Source organism: Camelina sativa, chromosome 17 (genome assembly GCF_030686135.1).
Source record: "Camelina sativa cultivar CO46 ecotype springtype chromosome 17, ASM3068613v1".
Taxonomy (NCBI): Eukaryota; Viridiplantae; Streptophyta; class Magnoliopsida; order Brassicales; family Brassicaceae; genus Camelina; species Camelina sativa.
The window spans coordinates 38,808,974-38,835,247 of NC_141896.1; the positions used below are offsets into that span (position 1 = coordinate 38,808,974).

The 26,274-nt window shown below is 39.1% G+C and overlaps 3 protein-coding genes and 2 pseudogenes across 4 annotated transcripts; 3 read left to right on the plus strand and 2 right to left on the minus strand.

Annotated features, from left to right (window-relative positions):
- The first annotated feature begins 10,200 nt into the window (after nt 1-10,200).
- LOC109125148 (putative leucine-rich repeat receptor-like serine/threonine-protein kinase At3g14840) lies at nt 10,201-11,603 on the plus strand. The gene is made up of 9 exons (XM_019239054.2): nt 10,201-10,231; nt 10,300-10,474; nt 10,586-10,657; nt 10,763-10,831; nt 10,924-10,995; nt 11,076-11,147; nt 11,233-11,304; nt 11,386-11,457; nt 11,528-11,603. The coding sequence occupies exons 1-9, from the start codon at nt 10,201-10,203 to the stop codon at nt 11,601-11,603; spliced, it is 711 nt and encodes a 236-aa protein (XP_019094599.2).
- A 334-nt stretch (nt 11,604-11,937) lies between these two features.
- Nucleotides 11,938-18,985, plus strand: LOC104760014 (putative LRR receptor-like serine/threonine-protein kinase At1g53440; annotated as a pseudogene). The gene is made up of 23 exons (XR_015587517.1): nt 11,938-12,022; nt 14,270-14,444; nt 14,566-14,637; nt 14,743-14,811; nt 14,910-14,981; nt 15,062-15,133; nt 15,220-15,291; nt 15,373-15,444; nt 15,516-15,587; nt 15,670-15,741; nt 15,833-15,907; nt 15,993-16,068; nt 16,143-16,207; nt 16,278-16,337; nt 16,428-16,466; nt 16,543-16,592; nt 16,665-17,035; nt 17,128-17,326; nt 17,410-17,541; nt 17,637-17,758; nt 17,847-18,057; nt 18,140-18,354; nt 18,429-18,985. The product of XR_015587517.1 is annotated as a putative LRR receptor-like serine/threonine-protein kinase At1g53440 (transcript).
- LOC147924880 (uncharacterized) lies at nt 18,342-26,123 on the minus strand. Its single transcript, XM_087496999.1, has 6 exons — nt 26,081-26,123; nt 19,812-23,778; nt 19,598-19,722; nt 19,382-19,511; nt 19,154-19,285; nt 18,342-19,024 (listed from the first exon to the last, which is right to left on the minus strand). The coding sequence occupies exons 1-2, from the start codon at nt 26,121-26,123 to the stop codon at nt 22,343-22,345; spliced, it is 1,479 nt and encodes a 492-aa protein (XP_087353125.1). The 3' UTR covers nt 18,342-19,024; nt 19,154-19,285; nt 19,382-19,511; nt 19,598-19,722; nt 19,812-22,342.
- Nucleotides 19,160-19,970, minus strand: LOC147924881 (uncharacterized). The gene is made up of 4 exons (XM_087496998.1): nt 19,812-19,970; nt 19,598-19,722; nt 19,382-19,511; nt 19,160-19,285 (listed from the first exon to the last, which is right to left on the minus strand). Exons 1-4 carry the CDS (start codon nt 19,968-19,970, stop codon nt 19,160-19,162), a joined length of 540 nt encoding a protein of 179 aa, XP_087353124.1.
- On the plus strand, nt 23,812-23,912 carry LOC147924882 (small nucleolar RNA R71; annotated as a pseudogene).
- Nucleotides 26,124-26,274: the final 151 nt, after the last annotated feature.

Sequence of the window (26,274 nt, forward strand, 5' to 3'; positions counted from 1 at the left end):
ACTGAATTCTCTAGCTTAGATAAGCCATGGTCCTACACTTACCTGTGCCAAGACGAATCTGAACCACAAGCAAGCAAGAAAACGCTTCTAGGAAGCTCCTACAACGATCCCAGCTACAGATCTCTACAGGAACGCCCCAAAACTCCAAGAAAACTCCAGAAACTCTCAAGAACTCTTTCTCTCTCTCGTTCTTTCTCAAAAACGGCCAAACAACACGAATGGGACAAAACTCGCATCTAAGGGTCTTCCCTAACCCCAAAACGCAGCGTTTGACTTAAGTCAAAACGCACAGAATTGAGCCAGCATCGATCGATGCTCCTACTGCATCGATCGATCCACATCCCAAACCGGAATTCTGGTTCACGGATGTTACAATTCTCCCCCGCCAAACTGGATTCGTCCTCGAATCCCAAACAACCATCAGCCAAGGACTCCCGTGCAACCGTCTCCACGGCTTGCACTCCTCCGACCGATCTACAGAAGGTCACCTCTAGGCGATAGACTCACGCTCCAGGCGTCATTTGCTCTCGACTTTTGGACCTTCCTTTTTCTCATAGGCCTAAACCTTGAGTTTCATCGGCTCCTCATCAGACCTAAGTCTGCATGCCAAATGTTGGCTCCTCATCGGGCCTAAGCCCGCATGCCATAATATATAAGGAAAAATCCAACTCGTCTCTCGGGTCGTCACCCTACAGCGCGCCTCCGGACCATCGTCCGAAGTCGATATACCAACCATACTCCAAAGTCACAAAGTCTCCGAATATGGCAGTACTAGGAGAACCAAAGTCCTCCAAGAGCCGCGAGCAAACGATTCTGAACACGTCTGAGTCCTATCCCTATCCAGGTTTCCTTCCCGTGGCTCGCGTAAAACATCACAATGTCCTACCAACCACATATCCCCTCACTGGAATACCTCATGACCACACAAGGATCATAAACACGCCACGAAGGCCGCCACAAAGGCTAACAAAATGTCCTAAAGAGGACCGCCACCAAGGCCAAACAAATGTCCTAAAGAGGACCACCACCAAGGCCAAACAAATGTCCTAAAGAGGACCGCCACCAAGGCCAAACAAATGTCCTAAAGAGGACCGCCACTAAGGCACTCTGGCTAAACAGCCCGCCACAAAGGCCATCTGTCCCGAAGGACCGTCACAAAGACACTCTGGCTAAAAAGCCCGCCACAAAGGCCATCTGTCCCAAAGGACCGTCACAAAGACACTCTGGCTAAAAAGCCCGCCACAAAGGCCATCTGTCCCGGAGGACCGTCACAAAGACACTCTGGCTAAACAGCCCGCCACAAAGGCCAAACAAATGTCCTAAAGAGGACCGCCACCAAGGCCACACAAATGTCCTAAAGAGGACCGCCACCAAGGCCACACAAATGTCCTAAAGAGGACCGCCACAAAGGCACTCTGGCTAAAAAACCTGTCACAAAGACCACACATTGTCTAAAAAGACCGCCGCACACGGCACACTGACTCAAAAGTCCGCCACAAAGGCCACACAAGCCCCCTCCAAGGCTTCCCACCGCTAAAAATGGACAAATTCTCTCTCCCGAAAACTTTCCATAAATAGCACTTTCCATTTCTGGAACCTTTCCACTTTAGGAAACTTCTATTTCGGGAAACTTTCCCCCAAACCCCGCCTCACGGAAACTTTTTACCCCGAGCACCACCTCATCTTGTTACTGAGTCGCACAACCAACCACCCCAAGTGACCGAGTAACAAGAGAGATGGGCTGGAATACTCCATTCCCGCTCCAGCCACGGATTACAGACGGAACCAGACTAGGCAAGCTCAAGTCGTGGTTGCTTCTCATACCACTTCTTAAACCTTGCCTTCATCCTTGCTTCAGGCTCCCAAGTCTGCTCCTCCACACCATCACAGTCCCAAAGGACTCTCATCAAAGGAATCTTCTTCTTCCGAAGTTCCTTGATCCTCCTCTCGAGAACCCTCACTGGTCTCGCCTCCAAAGTCATGTTAGGCTGAAGATCTTCAGGAATCTTAGCCAACAACTGATCGTCCTCACGGAGACACTTCCGCAACATAGACACATGGAATACCTTGTGGAAAGCACGCATAACCTCGGGTAACTCCAGTCTATATGCCACTGGTCCAACTCGCTCAATCACTCTGAACGGACCCATATACCTCGGACTCAACTTAGTCTCAGTCAATGACCTGTTCGGACCCTGCAACATGGCCATCTTGAGGTACACTCTATCTCCTACCTGAAACTCAAGATCTCTCCTCCTCCTATCAGCATAACTCCTCTGCCTATCCTGAGCCTCTTTCATGTTCAGCTTGAGAACCCGAATCTTCTCTGAGGTCTCCTGAACAAAATCTGCCCCGTACATGCTCCTCTCCCCCACCTGAGTCCAGCATATTGGTGTACGACACGGCCTCCCATACAAAGCCTCATAAGGAGCCATACCAATACTCGCCTGATAGCTGTTGTTGTAAGCAAACTCTACGAGGTTCAGGTGATCTGCCCAATGGCCACCCCAATCCAAAACACACATCCTCAGCAAATCCTCCAACGTCTGGATCGTCCTCTCAGACTGTCCATCTGTCTGGGGATGATAAGCTGTACTCATATGCACCTTAGTACCCATCTCTGCCTGAAAAGCTTGCCAGAACACCGAAGTGAACTTAGAATCTCTGTCAGACACAATGCCCGCTGGCACCCCATGCAATCTGACTATCTCTCTCACATACTTCTTAGCCAAGACCGCTGCTCCATCAGTCTTCTTAATGGCCAGAAAATGTGCTGACTTAGTCAACCGGTCCACGATGACCCAAATAGCATCAAAAGTCCGCGACACTGGCAATCCTACCACAAAATCCATGGTAATTATATCCCACTTCCACTCAGGAATGGGTAAGCTCTTCAGTAACCCGCCAGGAACCTGATGCTCAGCCTTCACTAGCTGGCACACATCGCACCTCGCGACCCAACTAGCTACATCCTTCTTCATCCCGACCCAATGATAATACCTCTTGAGGTCACGGTACATCTTAGTCGCTCCTGGATGAATGGATAACTTGCTCGCATGAGCCTCTCTCAGAATCTCCTGTCTCAGCTCCTCATCCTTGGGCACACAAACCCGACCGTGCACCAAAATAGTACCATTATCTGAGACCTGATACTCTGAATCAACATCCTTTGAGGCATTCACCAGCCCCAAATCCTTCTCATGTGCCAACCGCACCCTACTCAAAAGATCTGCTCTGTCAACTGCTTCCAAACCCAACGGTTCCAGTGAAACAGCACACAAACTTAAAGCACTGATCTCTCCTACCAGAGACTCCATCTCCTGCTCCTGAGCCGAAGCTACCCTCTTCCGACTCAGAGCATCTGCAACCGTGTTAGCCTTACCAGGGTGATAAGCTATCTCCAAATCATAATCCGCCACAAGCTCCATCCACCACCTCTGCCTCAAATTCAACTCAGGCTGAGTGAATATATACTTTAGGCTCTTATGATCTGTAAACACCTGTACCTTTGCACCATAAAGATAAGATCTCCAAATCTTCAGGGCAAAAACTACAGCACCCATCTCCAAATCATGAGTAGGATAGTTGCCTTCATGCACCCGCAACTGCCGCGAAGCATAAGCAATCACCTTCCCATGCTGCATCAGAACACACCCCAAACCAACTCTAGATGCATCTGTATAAACCACATAGGGTTCTCCCTGCTCAGGCAAAGCCAACACTGGCGCAGTAGTCAACATCTCCTTCAGGCTTGCAAAGCCTTCCTCACACTCTTCTGACCAGACAAAAGGAACATCCTTCCCTGTCAACTTAGTCATAGGACGTGCTCTGCTTGCAAACCCCTGCACAAACCTCCTGTAGTAACCTGTCAAACCAAGGAAACTCCTGATCTCTGTGGCATTCTGCGGTCTAGGCCAATCCCTGATAGCCTGAATCTTCTCTGGATCCACAGAAACCCCCTCTGCAGAAACAATGTGACCCAGAAAGCCCATCTCACGCTGCCAGAAACTGCACTTGCTCAACTTAGCAAACAACTTCTGCTCCCGCAGCTTCTCCACAACTGCCCTCAAATGCACTGCATGCTCCTCAGGACTCTTAGAATAAACCAGGATATCGTCGATGAAAATGATGACAGACACATCCAGAAACTCCTGAAACACGCTGTTCATCAATCTCATAAACGCTGCTGGTGTGTTAGTCAACCCGAAAGGCATCACCACAAACTCATAATGCCCATACCTCGTCATGAAAGCAGTCTTCCTCACATCTGCCTCATCTATCGGTATCTGATGATATCCCGACGCTAGATCCACCTTAGAGAACCAAGTAGCACCCCTCAACTGATCCAACAACTCATCGATCCTAGGAAGAGGATACTTGTTCTTCACAGTGACCCGGTTCAGACCCCGATAATCGATACACAACCTGAAACTCCCATCCTTCTTCTTCACAAACAACACCGGCGCTCCCCACGGTGACACACTAGGACGGATGAATCCCTTACTCAACAAATCCTCTAGCTGCTTCTTCAGCTCTGCCATCTCTGCTAGAGCCATTCTGTAAGGAGCCTTGGATAACGGTGTCGTCCCCGGTTCCAGTTCAATGGTAAAAGGATCCGACCGAGATGGTGGTAATCCCTGCAAAAACTGAAACACATCCTCAAACTCCTCTACTACCGGAATACCGCTAACCGTAGACTTCCCCACTGACTCTGGCATAGATATAGTAACCAGATAAGCCTCACGGCCCTTCTCGATCATCTTCCCAGCCTGAATGGCTGAGATCACGAGACTCCCCGAAGTCGGTCTAATACCCTGAAAAACCAACTTCCCTCCTGGACGCTCAAACTCCACTCTACCCCGATAGCAATCCAAATGCACCATATGCCGATGCAACCAATCCATCCCGAGAATAACATCATACAACTCCACTGGACTGATAAGCAAATCCACTGGCCTCGACTCTCCTGCGATCTGAATATCAACCCCTCTAGCTCGTCCAATAACTCTCAGGAACTTGCCTCCAGCAACTCTAACAACTCCTGTACGCTCCCCAGGATCCTCTCTGATTCCCGCACACTCTGCACACTCCGGGGTAATGAAGCTATGAGAAGCTCCAGAATCAAACATAACGTGGGACTTAAACCTGCCCACCAACAAGGTCCCTACACAAATCTCATGTGTTGAGAACCTAACACTCTATCACAGGAAAACACAAAAATCTGTACCTACTAAAAAATTCACTGAGTTTAAGTACCAGAAATTATACCTGTGATCGCCCCGGCACTGGTTCCACCAGTCTCTGCTGTCGTGTAAGCACGTGGCGTCTGCTCAATCCGTGCCACCTGCTGACCTCCAGGCTGCACCTGATGCAACGCTGCCACTGCTACCGGCTGCAACTTGGGACAGAAAGGCCTGATGTGCCCTGCTTCCCTACAATGATAACATACCCGGGGCCCTACCGTCGGAACACTCCTCTTGGGACAACTAGCAACCTTGTGATCCTTGCTTCCACAACCAAAGCAACCTGCACCACTCGGCCTCTGCGTAGCCTCCCACTTCCACTTGGTTCCCTGAGCATGCCTACCGCCCCTGCTAGAACCACTCTGCTGTTGAGCCTTACTAGGCTGAACTGCTGGAGCCACCGCCACTGACTGTGCCCGGATATCCTCCTCAATCTCTGCTGCAGTCTCAACCAGCTCTGCACGCGTAGCATAACTCCGCCCTCTACAGTGAACCCTCAAATCATCACGTAGAGCCCTCAAAAACCTCCTGATCTGAGCCTCCTCAGACTCCATAGCCCGACCCCCATAACACAGAAGTTGACTGAACTCTAAATCCAGCTCCCGCACTGACCGTGTCCCCTGAGACAACTGAAGGAACTGCACCTCCAAACGATCCAAAGCCTCTCTAGGAAAATACTTGCGGTTGAACTCCAAAACGAAGTCAGCCCAAGTCATCTCCCGCTGCACCCTCCTAGCAGCCACATATCTCCACCACAACTCAGCATCACCACTCAAAAAGTAGACCCCTATGTCCACCCAGAACTCCTCAGGACATCTCAGAGTGTGGAAGTTACGTTCCACTCTCGTCCTCCATGCATCCGCAGCAGTAGGATCTACACCTCCTGAAAACTGCTCAGTACGCAACCGACCCATCTCTTTCAACATGGTGAGATATCGACCATGGACCCCCACATCCGCAGCCACTGGCTGCCGCTCCTCCGCCACCACTGGTGGCACTACCCGAGCCTAAGCCGGTACCACAGGTGGTAACCGCTCCAACACCTGTGCTAGCAAAGCCGCAATGTCAACACCAGGGACTCCACCCGCTGGGGCTCCCACACCTGAGACCCTAGCATCACCGGCCACTGGAGCATCAACACCGCCCCCTCCGGCCACACTCACGAAATCCCCCGGAACACCCTGCGACTCGCCAACACCCTCAGCTGTCACACTCTGGTCCTCGGTCTCACTAACCCCTGGGGCTCTGCCTCTACCATGACCACGTCCGCGACCACGACCGCGTCCACGACCTCGACCAGCAACAGCATCCTCTCTAACCATCTGCACTACCATGAACAGAAGGCTAAGCAAACAATTACTATTTAACACAGAAATAGAAACTCACCGTGGAATCACCAATAGGCTCGAAGAGGATGTTCTAGGACTCCATGCCACACACAATTGACTAACTCACATAATCAATCAAGACATGCAATCCCAAACATCTACAGCACAAAGCCTAGTGAACCCAAACCTAGAACCGTAAGGGCTCTGATACCAAAATGAAAGGACCGACCCTTTTTTTTTAATAAATAATAAATATAATATAATAATATAAAGTACAACTAGTGGTCCCATACCCACTAGCCACCTATCCACAAACACATTCAACAGCGGAAATAACCAACCAATATCCAATAATAATCCAATAATAAAATATAGCAATATTCCAACATAAACAATATCAAAAACAACATAAATCATAGAACCAGCAACCTAGCAATGTTCTAATGACCCAACTCTAGCAACCTAGCAATGCCAGACAACATAAAATCCGAGTCCCTAGAACATCCTCCTCTTCATTGCCTGGATTCCACGATCACACTTTGCCTTTACCTGCACCACAAACACATATTGCAATGCATGAGTATTTTACAAACACTCAGTAAGGCAATCCTCCCATCTACTGGGCTATACACACAAGCAATAGAGTATTAGTAATCTTCACACAACAATCAACACACGTCAATCATAAAACAGGACTTAGCATCGACCGATGCCACAATAGCATCGACCGATGCCAACTGGAGAAGCATCGATCGATACAAAAGCTGCATCAATCGACGCAAGTATAGCTTGCATCGACCGATACCCAGTCCGCATCGACCGATGCATGCTCGACGCACACGAAAAACCCTAAAGTTCATCGCGCCGTCCTCGCACTTGCATCGACCGATGCAAGGTATGCATCGATCGACGCAACGTCGAGCACCGTTATTTCTCCGAAGCTTCTCGCCGGATTTCGTTCCTACAACCACAAAACTCAATCCCAAGCCACAAGAAAGCTTCCTAACGTCCCTAACAACAATCTAATACGTCTAACAACAAACAACAAGCAAATCACTGAATTCTCTAGCTTAGATAAGCCATGGTCCTGCACTTATCTGTGCCAAGACAAATCTGAACCACAAGCAAGCAAGAAAACGCTTCTAGGAAGCTCCTACAACGATCCCAGCTACAGATCTCTACAGGAACACCCCAAAACTCCAAGAAAACTCCAGAAACTCTCAAGAACTCTTTCTCTCTCTCGTTCTTTCTCAAAAACGGCCAAACAACACGAATGGGACAAAACTCGCATCTAAGGGTTTTCCCTAACCCCAAAACGCAGCGTTTGACTTAAGTCAAAACGCACAGAATTGAGCCAGCATCGATCGATGCTCCTACTGCATCGATCGATGCACATCCCAAATCGGAATTCCGGTTCACAGATGTTACACATTTATTGCATATTTTTGTTAATTATAATTAATCAAAAGTTTAAATAAAAAATAATTATGTAAAATAAATTAAATGTTTAAATAAGAAAACAATACTATAGTTTTTCACTAGTGGTACTAATATAGTTAAAGATTTCTATTAAACTGATCATAATTTAAAATTTCAAATGTCAAAACAAGGCAACCCAAACAACACTTTCAAAGAATCAAGGAAACACAACTATAAATCAGTTAAAATAATTATTTGGCAGCACTTCACAAATCCATCACCAAAGACAAAGACGCAAAGAGATGAACACACATTTAATAAACCAAAAAGATTCAGATATATGAATGTCACAATCAAATAACCGTAACACAAAATTATATGAAAAAGACAACCGAAGAAACAAAAAAACAACCTGGACTTTATAAAATTACAGCAATATAAAAAAGAAAATTAATTTTCCCCAAAACACAACTTACACCGAATCAAAAAAAATCACTCACAGGACAAACGGGAAAAAAATTACAACAAATAACACAAAACAACTCACAACCTAAAGAAGCCAACATATTTTCATATAAACAAATTTGCAACCCAAATGACATTCACCTTTAACAAAATCAACAAGGGATAACCAAATATCCCCAATAGATGCGAAGCGAGCAACGAATCAACCAAATACGCAAACCCCCAAAAAAAATCAAGGGAAAATGATTACGATAGGAATGACTGAAAAAACGATTACGAGCATCAAAAACATAAGTTCAATCCTCAAATAGACCTCTAGATCGGAAAATTGCTCTTCTCCTATCCGTTCACGAGGACATCGGATTTTGAAAAAGAACAAATCAATTTCAACTCAATGACATACAAATAATGGTCCAATTAACCCACAAATTAGAAGCCTTACAGAGAAATTGGGTCTGACTGAAACAAACAAAAATAGCCTAGAAAAAAAATTGACAATAAAATCCACAATAAATAACTTATTTATTTTTCTTAATAAAATCCACAATATTTTTCACTCCAAAAACCAAAACATTGACAAAAAAAATTATTCCAACAGTTTACAAAATACATATGAAAATATTAAATAACAATCCAACCACAAAATGAAAAATAATAATAAATTAATGACAACTAACATCTACAACAAAACAACAACTTCAACTAAACAATGTTAACTTCTAATAATAACTTTTTTAAAAGCATTATAAACACACAAGGTGATCTCAATTTTTCCTTTAAAAACAGCAAACTAAATTATACTTACTCCAAAACATATTTTTATTAAAATATCCAACAAAACAACATAAACAATCAAAATTAAATACAAAAACTAACGTAAAGATGAATTTACAAAAACCAAAAAAAAATATACACAACAAAACTCGGAATACACCTTCATCTAACTACGGCGCGTAGCGCGGATCGATTGCTAGTATATATATATAGATACTAAAATCTTTTAAATAATATTCATTTTCAAAAAAGTTACAATCGATACAACTGCTTATTATTCAAATCTAAACAACTCATATACCGTGATTTGATTTTTTTTAATAGACATATTTACTCAATCAATATAAAAGTGTGTGTTCAACTTCTCACATCAACTTTAAAATCATATTATAAACTAAATCAAAATAAATCCAAATCTAAACAAGTAAGAAGCTTCATTTATAAGTCCAAGTTTAAAGTTTGTATATGACTAAATTAGTTTTTAATTTTACCATACATAGTAAATCTTAAACTTTTAAAAAACTTAAAATATTATAATTCATATATATAAACTTAATAAAAATTTTAAAGCTATGAATATTAAAACATATTAAGAGATTAAAATAGCATGAACATAATTTGTTGCAGCAGATTGGTTAAATTTGTTTTACCAAGCGTTGATAACTCAACTGGTAAAGATTCTAGCAAAGTCTAGAGGTTGCTGGTTTGAAGGACGCCGCTTGAAAAGAACCATTTGAAATGCTCGTGTTTATGGCCCGAGAGAATGTACGTGCTTAGGCCCAATACTTTTTAGTAATTCAAAAAAAAAATTAATAGCACAGACAGATTATATTGCTGAACGGATTTGAACCAAAAAAACTAAAAATATAAGATATCATTAATTTGATAGAACAATACAGATTAAATCTTCATTTTATTATTTTTAATAACACTAATATAAAACATGTGAAATTAGTAATCGCCTGACCGCGATGCCCTCAATTTTATTTATTAGAGATTTAGGTATGTATAATAAAAGTTTGACTTTAAAATTTGACCATCAACTGTTTTGACCATTTTTTTTTGAACAGTACAAACATTGCGATCGATCTTTAGGAAGCTACAAAACCAAACAGTGAACATCGAGAGGACTTCTTGTTTGGACGGGAAGTGGAACTTTGTTTCCGGCTCGTCGCCCAAAGCAACCAGTAACATCACCTGCGACTGTACCCTCAACTCCAGTTCAGTCTGTCGTGTCACAAACATGTATGTGCCATTACACATAAAGAAACTTCATATTTCCGTAACTTATATAACAAGAAACAGAGTTAGGGTTCTGAAAAGGATTTTTTTTTTTTTTTTCATTTTCTTCCACAGACAGCTAAGAGGTTTCAATTTGCGAGGAATTATCCCGCCAGAATTTGGGAACCTCACGCGTCTTACAGAGATGTATGAACCTTGATCTTTGTTTCTTGCTTTTACTGTCAATGGATCATAGCAAAATGTCTGAGGCTTAGGACTTACGTAATCTTTGTTCGTGGTTTTTTCTTACAGAGATCTTCAGCTAAACTTTCTCAGTGGAACAATACCTACGTCATTGTCTCGAATTCCGCTTGAAATCTTGTAACCATTCTCTCTCCAATGCATATATCTTTTCCTGTGATGATCAATAAAGTTGTACTGATTCTTGCGTTTTTGTTTTCTGCAACAAACAGGTCTGTAGCCGGAAACCCTCTCTCCGGACCATTTCCTCCTCAAATCGGAGAGATTACTACACTTACTGTAGTGTAATATTACATATCGAATTCTGTTTCCTTCAAACCAGAATTAATGAGACTCTAATATGGGGGAAAAAAAACTTTTGCAGGCAATTGGAAACTAATCTGTTCACAGGATCACTTCCTTCAAACTTAGGGAACTTGAGAAGTCTTAAAAGATTGTAAGATCTTTTATCATATATTTTGTTTTTTTTCTTATATATTGTTATTGTTTAACTTGATGATTTGGTGTATTTATGATTACAGGCTACTCTCTTCAAACAACATCACGAGTCGGATCCCTGAGTCCTTAAGCAATCTCAAGAACTTGACTGATTTGTAAGTAGAAAGACATACAGTGAGACTTCAAAAATGTTGATTCTTTGGAATGATTCTCAAAACCTCCTCTGTTTCTTGCAGTCGGATTGATGCAAACTCTCTATCTGGGAACCTACCTGATTTTATAGGAAACTGGACTCAGCTTATTAGGCTGTGAGTCACCTTCATTTAATTTTTCAGCTTACAGTGAAGTTTGTAGTAAGACTGAATTGTTAATTTGCAGCGACCTCCAAGGCACATCAATGGAAGGTCCAATTCCAACTTCAATATCAAACTTGAAGAACTTGCTTGAATTGTAAGTAAGCAAAGAGTTTAACAATGGGAAAAATGTCATTAAAATCCCCAAGTTAGCATTTTCGTTTATTTAAAGCACGAACTCTGGATTTGGAGGTAAAAAACACCAATCTTTTGTTGACTTCCAAATAATTCGCAAACTCTTGTTGACCTAGTCATTTGAGGCACAACATTATGTGGCCAAACAGAAAAATTAGACGGGATTAATTATCTGTTAATGAGATCCGTTAATAGCAAAACGACGCTATTTATAACACTCTAAATCCCCCATATTAAGAAATCGATAATCGATAATCTCTTTTCTTCTTTGATTTCTCTCTTCTTCTTCGAGTTCAACATATGAGTTCTAGCTCAGAGACATCGGTGGTAGCTTCGTTTGACCGAGGAGTGCCATCGAAGTGTGTTTCTGGAGCCGGAGTCATCAGTTGAATTCGAAGAAGAAGATCTAATCGAAGAAGAAAGGAGGTATCTCAAATTAGGGTTTGTGATTTGGGAATTTTGGGAGGAATTGATAATCGGGTTCGAATTGAGGATGTAATTAAAAAAGAAAACGATGTTGTTTTACCAACTAATGGATCTTATTAACGCCTAATTAACCCCGTTTAATATCTCCGTCTAACCAGTTAATGTTGTGCTTCAAACGGCAAAGTCAATAAAAATTTATGATTTAAATAGAAGTCAGGAAAGAAATGAAGATTTTTTTAACAAATGAAGATTTTGTGATTTAAATCAACGAAAATGCTAAATTGGGGATTTTAATGACATTTTTCAATACTTTTGCATGCTTTTTTTAATGACGTTTAACGATACTTTTTTTTGCATGCTCCTCAAAACTTCTGAGCTTAATAAATCTCTCTTTTATCAGGAGGATAACTGATTTGCATGGACCGGCCTCTTCTTTTCCGGAACTGCAAAATATGACTAATATGCAACGATTGTAAGTGTTGAAGTTTGTCTCACCTCAAGTTATAAACTCAGTTTCATCAAACACCATTTAAGTATCTTTTTCTTTTATTTAATTTCATCACTTGTTAAGTAAGTCAAATTCTCTTTTCTTTTCTTTTCTAATAGTATATCATAATTTAATTTTCTCCAAGATGTCTATTATTTATATAAATTAATACTTGTACGTTAATGTATGTGCAATTTGGGTAATCATGTATTTCTTTCATAAAACTTATAATATTTTATTATATAAAGTTTGATGTCAAAATTACTAATTAATAAGATCATGACATGTGTCAATTGTATCATTCAGATGTTGACACGTGTCAATTCTAAATTTCTTTAAAAAAATTAAAATAAAAATGTAAAAATTCAAAACATACCATTAAAAGATTTTATATAAAAGTAAAATAGAGTAAAGAAAACCTAATTTTATTTAAAATCTTTTAAAGAAAAAAAACCTTTATAAGAAAATTATAAAATTTAAACAGCTTTAAAATTTAGACAAAATCATTATAAATAAATTATATATATATATATATATCATAAAATTCAAAATTATAATATTGTTTACTTATTTTAATTTTATGTTGCTATTTACAAGAAAAATGACTACTTTTTTTTCTTTTTCTTTTTTGTCATCCATTGGACCACAACTGGCCGGCCCAGTAGCCAAATTCCTACATTCGTAGGAGCCGGGACAGACTACTTTTTTTTATAAGATAAATATAATGATTGTGAAAATTATACAATTAATTACTGTTCTAAAAAAATGTAAATACTCACATTTATATATTTACATACAAGTATTTTTTACATAATATTCATTTTCAAAAAAGTTACAATCGATACAATTGCTTATTGTTCAAATTCAAACAACTCATATATTGTGATTTGATTTAAAAAATATATATATATATAATTACTCAATTAATATAAAAGTGTGTGTTCAACTTCCTACATCAACTTTAGAATCATATTATGAATTAAATATTGTAAATTAAATCAAAATGAATCCAAATCCAAACAATGAAACAAGAAGCTTCATTTTATAACTCCAAATTTTAAAGTTTGTATTATTAAAATGGTTTTTAATTCAACTGTTTAATTTTACCATGCATAGTAAATCTTAAACTTTTAAAATTTTTAAATTATTATAATTGATATATCTAAACTTAATAAAAAATTTAAAGCTATGAATATTTAAACATATTAAGTGATTAAAATAGCACGGGTTATATAACTCCAAATTTTAAACATATTAAGCTTCATTTTATAACTCCAAATTTTAAAGTTTTATTATTAAAATGGTTTTTAATTCAACTGTTTAATTTTACCATGCATAGTAAATCTTAAACTTTTAAAAATTTTAAAATATTATAATTGATATATCTAAACTTAATAAAAAATTTAAAGCTATGAATATTTAAACATATTAAGTGACTAAAATAGCACGGGTTATATTGCTGATCGGATTTGAACAAATAAACTAAACGATATAAAATATCACTAATTTGATAGATTTATACATTTTAACTCCTTATTTTATTATTTTTTAAACAACACCCATATAATACATGTCAAATTTATAACTCGCCTGATTACGTAAACATGTCAATTTTATTTATTACAGATTTATGTATGTATAATACGAATTTTTACATAATAAAAGTTTGACTTTAAAATTTGACCATCAAATGTTTTGACCATTTTTTGTTTTGAACAGTACAAACATTGCGAACGATCTTTAGGAAGCTTCAAAACCAAACAGTGAACACCGAGAGGACTTCTTGTTTGGACGGGAAGTGGAACTTTGTTTCCGGCTCGTCGCCCAAAGCAACCAGTAACATCACCTGCGACTGTACCCTCAACTCCAGTTCAGTCTGTCGTGTCACAAACATGTATGTGCCATTGCCATTACACAAATAAACTTCATATTTCCGTAACTTACATAACAAGAAACAGAGTTAGGGTTCTGAAAATGAATTTTTTTTTCTTCTTTTTTTTCAGTTTCATAAACAGACAGCTTAGAGGTTTCAATTTGCGAGGAATTATCCCGCCAGAATTTGGGAACCTCACGCGTCTTACAGAGATGTATGAACCTTGATCTTTGTTTCTTGCTTTTACTGTCAATGGATCATAGCAAAATGTCTGAGGCTTGGGACTTAAGTAATCTTTTTTCGTGGTTTTTTCTTACAGAGATCTTCAGCTGAACATTCTCAGTGGAACAATACCTACGACATTGTCTCGAATTCCGCTTGAAATCTTGTAAGTTGTAACCATTCTCTCTCCAATGCTTATATCTTTCCTGTGATGATCGATAAAGTTGTACTGATTCTTGCGTTTTTGTTTTCTGCAACAAACAGGTCTGTAGCCGGAAACCGTCTCTCCGGACCATTTCCTCCTCAAGTCGGAGAGATTACTACACTTACTGTAGTGTAATATTACATATCGAATTCTATTTCCTTCAAACCAGAACTGAAGAGACTCTAATATGGGGGAAAAAAAACTTTTGCAGGCAATTGGAAACTAATCTGTTCACAGGACAACTTCCTTCAAACCTAGGGAACTTGAGAAGTCTGAAAAGATTGTAAGATCTTTTATCATATATTTTGTTTTTTTTTCTTATATATTGTTATTGTTTAACTTGATGATTTGGTGTATTTATGATTACAGGCTACTCTCTTCAAACAACATCACGAGTCGGATCCCTGAGTCCTTAAGCAATCTCAAGAACTTGACTGATTTGTAAGTAGAAAGACATACAGTGAGACTTCAAAAATGTTGATTCTTTGGAATGATTCTCAAAACCTCCTCTGTTTCTTGCAGTCGGATTGATGCAAACTCTCTATCTGGGAACCTACCTGATTTTATAGGAAACTGGACTCAGCTTATTAGGCTGTGAGTCACCTTCATTTAATTTTTTCAGCTTACAGTGAAGTTTGTAGTAAGACTGAATTGTTAATTTGCAGAGACCTCCAAGGCACATCAATGGAAGGTCCAATTCCAACTTCAATATCAAACTTGAAGAACTTGCTTGAATTGTAAGTAACCAAAGAGTTTAACAATACCTTTTTTGCATGCTCGTCAAAACTTCTGAGCTTAATAAAGCTCTCTTTATATCAGGAGGATAACCGATTTGCATGGACCGGCCTCTTCTTTTCCGGAACTGCAAAATATGACTAATATGCAACGATTGTAAGTGTTGAAGTTTGTCTCACCTCAAGTTATAAACTCAGTTTCATCAAACACCATTTAAGTATCTTTTTCTTTTATTTAATTTCATCAGGGTACTAAGAAATTGTTTGATAAGGGGACCTATTCCAGAGTACATTGGTACCTCCTTGAGTAAGCTGAAGTTACTGTAAGTCAAATTCTCTTGCTACTTCTACAGCTTAAAGGCTAATAGTTTGATCCAAGATCTCACTTTAAAGTATGTGTGTGTGCAGAGCTTTAAGCTCAAACATGCTAACCGGTGTAATTCCAGACACATTTCGGAATCTTGAGACATTTAACTTTATGTATGTTTCAAATTATCAACATATAAAGATGATATAAATCTTTCAAAAACTGAATGTTAGTTACTTTGCTGCTTTAAGTATCTGAATAATAACTCATTGACTGGTCCAGTTCCTCAGTTCATTCTGGATAGTAAACAAAACATGTAAGCAAACTAACTAACTGCCTCGAGGTTTTAAATTCGGAATACAACAATTTTCTTGATCTGTTTTCAGCGATTTATCTTACAACAATTTCACTCAGCCACCTACTCTAAGCTGTAATCAGCTTGATGTGTAAGCATTGTTGTTGTTTTATATCAGTGATCTTTAGTTTAATCTCGTCTATATGTTTTTCTAATCAGCACTATTGGTTAAAACATTCAGGAACTTGATCTCCAGCTACCCGTCAGCAACCGATGACTCGTGAGTCTTCTTATTCCCCTCCTTTCGGTTCATTAAACCAAAGATACTTACAGAGAAATAATACCTACTTGTGTAGTGTTCAATGGTGCTTGAGGAAGAATCTTCCATGTCCTAGAGAGGCAGAACGTAAGTGAAAAATTAGTATCTTTCATGATTCAAACTTTTCTAGGGAACAAAAACTGAATAAGTTTCTTGCAGATTCTTCCTTGTTCATCAACTGTGGAGGAAACCAACTCAAGCTTGGTAAAGACATGTATGTAGAAGACTTAAACAAGAGAGGAGCATCAACATTCTCTTCTGTCTCTGACAAATGGGGATACAGTAGTTCTGGAGCTTGGTTAGGCAATGACAAGGCCACTTACATAGCAACTGACACATTTAACTTGATCAATGAATCAACTCCAGAGTATTACAAATAAGCCCGTCTCGCTTCACAATCACTCAAGTACTATGGACTGTGCATGATAAAAGGAAGTTACAAAGTGCAGCTCCATTTTGCAGAGATTATGTTCTCAAATGACCAGACTTATAGTAGCTTAGGGCGGCGAGTATTCGACATTTATGTTCAAGTGAGTTTTGCAGAACAACGATGAAAGTTTTGTTTCAAAACCAAGTTTCAGTTTTCTTCGATCAAAGTTCACAATGGGATTCTATTGTGCAGGGGAATTTGTTGGAGAGGGACTTTAACATAGCAGAGAGAGCAGGTGGAGTTGGTAAACCGTTCCTAAGGCAAATTAATGATGTTCAGGTGAATGGAAGTACGTTGGAGATTCACTTGAAGTGGTTAGGGAAAGGCACAAACATAATACCAACACGAGGTGTTTACGGGCCTCTCATATCTGCCATTACTATTACACCAAGTGAGTTTTCTTTCCAATCTTTCTCAACTGTTTATTATAATTTTGGAGTGAGTGAACGAATGAATGTTCTTTCTCTATTGTAGATTTTAAGGTTGATACCGGAAAAGAATTTTCTAAGGGAGCAGTTGCAGCGTGTGCAGCTTTCGGGTTGCTGGTACTCCTAATCCTCAGGCTTACAGGTTACTTAGGTGGAAAAGAAGAAGTGGATGAAAATGGTAAGAAAGAAAACATCATTCCTATGTTTCAAGAAATGCTCCTCATTTTCAAGATCTAATTGTTTCTTTCAAATCTTACATTTTGGTTTTATCAGAAGAGCTTCGGGGACTTGATTTGCAGATAGGTTCGTTTACATTGAAACAAATCAAACGTGCTACTAATAACTTTGATCCAGAAAACAAGATTGGTGAAGGAGGATTTGGACCGGTTTATAAGGTGATGCATGATTGCTTTGGTTTTACACATCTTCACAACTTTCTTCGAGTTTGGATTATAATTAGTGTTAATGGGTTTTGGTTATTAGGGTGTTCTTGCTGATGGAATGACCATCGCGGTGAAGCAGCTTTCATCAAAATCTAAGCAAGGAAACAGAGAATTTGTGACTGAGATCGGAATGATCTCTGCGTTGCAACACCCAAATCTTGTGAAACTTTATGGATGTTGCATTGAAGGGAAAGAGCTTTTACTTGTGTAAGAGTACTTAGAGAACAATAGTCTCGCTCGCGCACTCCTTGGTTAGTCTTTTTGTCCATCTGTGAAAGATAGTTTTAGGTTCTTGATCTTTAAGCTAAAGTGTCTTGTGGGTTATTTTTACAGGCACAGAGAAACAGAAACTTCACTTAGAGTGGCCAACAAGGAACAAGATATGCTTAGGGATTGCGAAAGGATTGTCTTATCTACACGAGGAATCAAGGCTGAAGATTGTTCATAGAGACATAAAAGCGACAAATGTGCTTCTTGATCTGTCTCTAAATGCTAAGATCTCTGATTTTGGTCTAGCACAATATCAGCACAAGGGTTGCAGGAACAATGTGAGTGTTGATTACTTATCTTTTCTGAAATTCATCGGTTAACACTTACAAGAATGTATATTTCATTGATGCAGAGGTTACATGGCTCCAGAGTATGCAATGAGAGGTTACTTAACAGACAAAGCAGATGTTTACAGCTTTGGTTTTGTCTGCTTAAAGATTGTGAGTGGAAAGAGCAATACAAATTACAGACCAAGAGAAGAGTTTATTTACCTTCTTGATTGGGCATATGTCTTGCAAGAACAAGGGAGTCTTCTAGAACTCGTGGATCCTGATCTTGGTACAAGCTTTTCGAAGAAACAAGCAATGAGGATCCAAGTGATTCAGCTGATCCAAGTGACCAAGAGAAGTCCAACCACCACTGGTGAAACGTGAAGCTGATCCAAGTGATTCAGCTGCAATGAGGTTCAAGGCCTTTGAGCTTTTGTCACAAGACAGCGAGTCACAAGTCTCGACCTATACAAGAAACAATGAACAACACATTAGCTCCTCTTCTTTGGAGGGTCCTTGGGTTGACTCTTCCTTCTCTGAGCCTAGCAAAGGTGTTAGCCTACAACAGCAAGAAGAAGGAAGGTCATCATCTTCGTCGAGGGGACTGTTAGATGATCTTACCGATGTGAAGATTGAGTAATGAATTGTATAATTTTCTCTTTTTTTCTTGCTTGATTTACTGTACAAAAGAAGATTTCTTTTCAGGTTTTGTTATTACGCTGTGAAATTACTCTGTGGGGTTGATGAGTGTGATTTACTATATACAATTTAGTCTTTTGACTACACAAACCAAAAACTTAGCCCTTACATATTTTCAGAACTCGAAAGCATTGTTAATCTGAATGGAGAAAGATGGTCGAGCAACGTTTGAAAGAGGAGTATCAGCTCTAACAACTATTCCGGTTCGTCCAATGTTCCCATTCCACTTTGACCGACCAAACTGAGGTTTTAGAGAAAACCCAAAATGAGACCAATGAACAACCAAACTAGGTTTGGGTTTAAAGAAAAAAAGAAAGAAAGAGAAATATTAGCTTACGGAAACAGATGCAAATGTTGAAGGATGAGCTGTGAATGCGCAGCCACATATCATATTGATATTATCGTTCAACGAGTGAATAACTTCGGTTCTCACCCCGGGATCGCTTCCACCAAATGTAGAGCACATGCTGTTTCCGTGTTTATGAGTTCAAAGACATATGAGACGGTTTTAGTTTACCTAAGTTGGAAAAGAGAAAGGCCGGTTTTAGTTTACCTAAGTTGAATTGCAGGTTTCAACATGAGACCAGACCTACGCCAAGCCAAGGCTTGAGAAACACCCAATGCAAATGATTTGTCAGGCCAATTTACCATTGGTGTGATTCGTGTTCCCTTTTTACTCTGAATCATCAAAGTCAAAAAAACAGATTTTTAAGCTCTTGAATAAAGGAATTGTGAGTGACTATAACTTGATCAAATTATTAACCAACCTTGCAGGAGAAACTAAATCTCATATCTCCTGGATATTGACCTTGCGCTTGAAGAAGACCACCGCATAAAGGAACAAAGACACTTGTCGTCAATCCCTCACCAGATACATATGTTAATTGTCCATTTGGGAATTGCAAGTCGACAAATGACTGTTCCATGAGCCGGAAAAAAAAAAGACAAAGCTTCGAGAATTAGTACCACTATGCAAGAATATGAAAAGGAAAACAAACACACATACTGATATGCTCAAATTATTCCTAGAGCTACTCTCTCAAATAAGAGATCAATTGCAGTACTTAGGGGTCGAATCCACAGAGACTCAAGATCAAACACAATAGATTGTAAAGTTTTGTAAATTACGCTAAACTAGTTAAATTGAATTGAAATAAAGCAATGCAAATATTTAAATAAAAGTGATGTGAATTCAGAAAATCAAAAGAGCTAAGCCTAGGGAATTTCTCAGGAAATTATGAAATATTAAATCAGATAAATTAATTAAGGTTCAAGCAATAAAAATCAGATCTAGAACTCTAAACTTTTGATAAATTAAATCAGTTCTCACTGCAGATAATATCTAAATTTAAAACCAGAAAATTCAAATCTCTTTGTAAAATTCCAAGTAATAAATCAGCTTTAAAAACAGGTTTAGATAAGTTCACAGAATTATTCATTCAAATCTCTTTGTAAAAAAACAATTCTGCTCATCAATGGTTTAATCAGGAAAACAATTATATTCTCATATCAATTTATTTCCCTAAGATAACAATTCTAGGTGATCAATCAAGAACTATTGTGAAGAACAACCAAAGATGAAGATCATAAAAGATTAAGAACCCTAAAAATCTCAGATCTAATAAATCATAAAAACCCTATGAAAAACCCTAAACCTAACAAGCAAATTACTCAGACATGATCAAAGAAGAACAAATCATAATTCTGAATAACATGAATAGATATTAAAAGTAAAAGAAGGGAGTTCAAGAAATTCTTCTCTACAAAGCAGATCAGATCTCTCCCAAAAAGCTCTCAATATCTCTCTCTCAAAAACTGCTAGAAAATAACTTAAGGGTTTGGAAAATCTAAAAACACTATTTATATGTCCTAAAACACGTCAGGGACTTATGTTGCAAATATGGAAAACTTTGGGGCAACTTTTGTAAAACTTCCAAATTTGAAGACTTGTCTCGATTTGCAATGGGTGTCGACCGATGCTCTTCTAGTGTCGATCGATGCCCTTCGTATAATCAGACTTCAAATTGATTCTTCGAGATTTATGCTCCAAAACAATCCAAATTACTCCATTTCGCTCCTTTCATGCTAAAAACCTGTAAAGACTCAAAAACAATCTAGAAACAAATGAAAAGACACTAAAAGACTCCTTATATCATGGTTAAAAACCACAAAAACCATGATATATCAACTCCCCCAGACTTAGCCTTTGCTTGCCCTCAAGCAAAACATAAGCTTAGACCTGTGAAAGAGGTTTGAAAACTGGGAACTCACTCAACTGCATAATGATTCTTATTTGCACTCTTCATTTACCTGACTCAAGAACTTACTTCTTATACTCAACCATGATTAGCATCAACATTCCTTACTCAAATCCCACAATCCTTTGGAATCTCTGAAATCTCCATTGTCATCTCATTAGTCAATATTAAAGCAAGTACAGGTGAGTTCTTACCTTGGGTGTATTGAACAGTGGCATATGGACTCTTTTCAGGCCAAGACATTCTTCTTACATCTCCTTTCCTCTCCCTTTTCTCACTTCCATTCTTTTTTTTTTCTTTTTTTTTCAAAGGTGTAAGCGAATACCGGGGTCATCGGTAATTTACCTACCCCTCGCTTCCAAGCTTTGTGTGATCATTTGACTCAAGAGTAGAATAATGAGGTCACTGGTAATTTACCTACCTCTCTAAACTGATCAAAATCATCTCATCTTTTATTCTCTTTATTTTTTTCTTAAAGCACTGAAGGGAAGAGAGAGGGGAGACATACTTTGAAAAATTGCACTGTCTTGTATGGCCTGAAGAAGATATCTAGTCCACTGATTTCCAACCCCAAAGTAAGAGATTAAGTCCGGTTAAAATCCTGATAAAAGTTGAGACAATGTTAGATCAATCAGATATCCATTGAATAAGGGCTTTCAGGATTGTTGATAAGGCTCATAGTCTTTCTAAGATTCAGTTTTGAGATCAAGCATAAACAAATAATCATTAGAGTGTTAGCCAAATAAGAGAAATTATTAGTCAAGATCATAATTCCCAAAGACAAAAAGAAAAATTTGAAAAATTTGACTCAAACTTTATGGTTTTGACTGACACAACTGAAACTCAAAAACAGAAAACATAGTTAGTACTAACCTCCCCCAGACTTAAACAACACTGTCCCCAGTGTTATCAAGTAAGAGGAAAGCAAAAATAAAAATAAAATAAATAGAAATCAAAATCAAAAGAAAAAGAAAAACTTACCAGTGGGTTGCCTCCCACTAAGCGCTTGTTTTCAGTCATTAGCTTGACTGTGCTGGAGCTCAGGAACCTAGTGGAGCAGAACATGACATTGAAATCCTCTTCATCCATGGTGGTGTATAAGCTTTAGGTGCATGAGGTCTGCCAAGGATGTGAGGAACAGGACCAGGGCGGGATTTAGGTATGGGAGGGTATCTTTTCTTTCCTGCAAAATCATCAATAGAAGAAACAAGCGCTCTACGATAATCTCGTGGCTTGGTTAACTGTAAAACAGTTTTTATCTCTTTGAAATTCTTATTGGTGATTTGAAGAGGTTTAGGAGAAGGAGAGGTGTACCTTTGCCTTACCTGAGGGCTTTGGAGTGTGGATTGAGAGACTTTCTGTTGGGGAACAGGATTCTGACTTGGAACATCAGTTTTGGAGCTGTTCTGTCTCGGTCGTGGAGGGGTGTCGATCGATACCGTCTTGGTGGCATCGATCGACACTGAGCCTGATGCTCGTGTTGCAGAAACTTTTTCAACAGAAAAAGTCTGTCCATCAATAGTAGGAGCTCTCCTCAGCTTATCCATCTCAAAATGCATACTCAATCCATCCACATTCAGTGTTATGTGTCCCTTCTGCACATCAATGACTGCACCAGCTGTATCCAAGAAAGACCTTCCTAAGATAAGAGGATCTTTAGGCTCTTGATCATACTTCAGCACCACAAAGTCAGTGGGAATCATGAAGTTGCCAACCTCAACTGGAATATCCTCTAAAATACCTTCAGGAGTTCTTCTGGATCTATCAGCTAGGATTAGAGAAATCTGAGTTGGCTTGAATTCTGTCATCCCAAGTCTCACAGCAACAGAATGTGGCATCAAGTTGATGCTAGAGCCAAGGTCACAAAGTGAGTGTGAAAACCTTCCTGCTGAGATAGAGCAATCAAGTACAAAGCTTCCAGGATCTGGTAACTTCTCTGCAGTCTTACATTGAATGATTGCACTCACTTCCTTAGAGACAACCACTTCTTGCTTTCTCTCCTTCTTCCTCTGAACAGGCTGGTTCAACAGAATTGCACTAACATCTTTTGTAAGCAGTGCTCCTTCCTCAGGGCTCAAACCATTTGATACCATTCTCTTGACATAGCGCCTAAGTGGTGGTGAAAGCTTTATTGCATCAATCAAAGGCATCTCAATCATCACCTTATCCATCATTGCCTTGCATCTAGCTTCTTCCATCTCCTGCTTAGACTTTCTTGGCTTGGGAAAAGGAACCTTAGGCTTGTAGACCCTTTCAACTGTTGGAACCTGAGATTTTGCAGTTTCTGGGTTCGTCTGGCTAGAGTGTCGATCGACACCCAGGTGGTGTCGATCGATGCCATCATCTGGATCCGACAGATTGGCCGATTTTTCTCCTTGTTCTGCAGAAAAAATGTCACCATCATCTTCATCTCTCACTGATATGGCATTGCAAGCATGCTTGGGGTTTAACTCAGTTCTTCCAGGAAGAAAACCCTCTGAAGAAAATACTCAGCAATTGAACCCTTGAAAAACCATGGTGTGGACAGTCCCTCTGATAAGCTTTGAATCTCACCCAAGCTGCCTTGAATGCTTCATCTGGTCTTTGCTTGAAAGTGGATAGCTTGACTCTCAACTCATCTGACATTGCATCATCATAGAAATGGTTGAGGAAAGCCACTTTGACTTGTTGCCAAGATGTCAAAGATCCAGCTGGCAACTGCTTCAACCACTGAGATGCCTCTCCTGCAAGTGAGTATGGGAAGAGCTTGCAGAATATGAAGTCCTCAGTCACTCCATTAGCCTTGATACTGGTCACAAGATCCTCAAAATGCTCAATATGGTCCAGAGGCTTCTCATGGGGCAAAGCAGAGAAAGGTCTCTGCCCAACTAGCTGAAAGTAAGCAGGCTTCAGCTCAAAGTCATTCCTCTGGAATGGAGGAGGAACAATAGCAGACCGGTTCTCATACACCAGATCAGCCCGATTGTAGTCAGCAATGGTCCTGATCAGATCCCGGTTGTTCTCCTGTCTTCGAACAGGGTTCTGTACGTGGTTGGCAGCTCCACGCACGTCTGCAGGTGGGTGTCGATCGATGCCACCTGGTTGGTGTCGATCGACACCAAGATCCGGATCAGCCTGCTCGTTGACAACAGCCTGACCTCCAACGACACCACCTTGCTGGTTCACAACAGCCTGCTCGTTGACAACAGGTTCAGGAATCACGTTTCCTTCTGCATCAAGCTTTTGGCCATGCTCATTGCGCAAGTGGCCCTCTTGATCCCTCAAAACACCAGCCTCATCACGCATCAGAATGATCGTATTAACCATCTTCAGAGATTTAGCTGCCTTTCTGTTCTCACGTTCAAGCTTTCCCAACTCTTTGTTTGACAAATTCACAGTAGGACCAGACTTGTTGTTCCTTGTGTGAGGTTTAGGAGGCATGCACCTGAAACACCAAAGAGAAGAAAAACGACAAAAACGTGTAAGTAGAAAATAAAAAGAAAAATTTAGACGAAATTAAAAACTTAAATCTAATGGTAGAATCAGAGAGTCCCCGGCAACGGCGCCAAAATTTGATATGCTCAAATTATCCCTAGAGCTACTCTCTCAAACAAGAGATCAATTGCAGTACTTAGGGGTCGAATCCACAGAGACTCAAGATCAAACACAATAGATTGTAAAGTTTTGTAAATTACGCTAAACTAGTTAAATTGAATTGAAATAAAGCAATGCAAATATTTAAATAAAAGTGATGTGAATTCAGAAAATCAAAAGAGCTAAGCCTAGGGAATTTCTCAGGAAATTATGAAATATTAAATCAGATAAATTAATTAAGGTTCAAGCAATAAAAATCAGATCTAGAACTCTAAACTTTTGATAAATTAAATCAGTTCTCACTGCAGATAATATCTAAATTTAAAACCAGAAAATCCAAATCTCTTTGTAAAATTCCAAGTAATAAATCAGCTTTAAAAACAGGTTTAGATAAGTTCACAGAATTATTCATTCAAATCTCTTTGTAAAAAAACAATTCTGCTCATCAATGGTTTAATCAGGAAAACAATTATATTCTCATATCAATTTATTTCCCTAAGATAACAATTCTAGGTGATCAATCAAGAACTATTGTGAAGAACAACCAAAGATGAAGATCATAAAAGATTAAGAACCCTAAAAATCTCAGATCTAATAAATCATAAAAACCCTATGAAAAACCCTAAACCTAACAAGCAAATTACTCAGACATGATCAAAGAAGAACAAATCATAATTCTGAATAACATGAATAGATATTAAAAGTAAAAGAAGGGAGTTCAAGAAATTCTTCTCTACAAAGCAGATCAGATCTCTCCCAAAAAGCTCTCAATATCTCTCTCTCAAAAACTGCTAGAAAATAACTTAAGGGTTTGGAAAATCTAAAAACACTATTTATATGTCCTAAAACACGTCAGGGACTTATGTTGCAAATATGGAAAACTTTGGGGCAACTTTTGTAAAACTTCCAAATTTGAAGACTTGTCTCGATTTGCAATGGGTGTCGACCGATGCTCTTCTAGTGTCGATCGATGCCCTTCGTATAATCAGACTTCAAATTGATTCTTCGAGATTTATGCTCCAAAACAATCCAAATTGCTCCATTTCGCTCCTTTCATGCTAAAAACCTGTAAAGACTCAAAAACAATCTAGAAACAAATGAAAAGACACTAAAAGACTCCTTATATCATGGTTAAAAACCACAAAAACCATGATATATCACATACATATACACGCATAGAAAGATTTTAAAGTAAAGACACTTACGCAATCTAAAGGATTGAGGCAGAGCATGGACATCATAAGCCATCTTCGATGCTTTGACCACAAAGCTGGACACAGTGAATGCATACCTTTCTGAAAAGAGGTTTACCATCCGAGTTTTGAAACAATAAGCAAAACTTGATATTGATGTTTTGTTATTGAATTAACCAAGAATGTAACATTGCATTCACTCAACA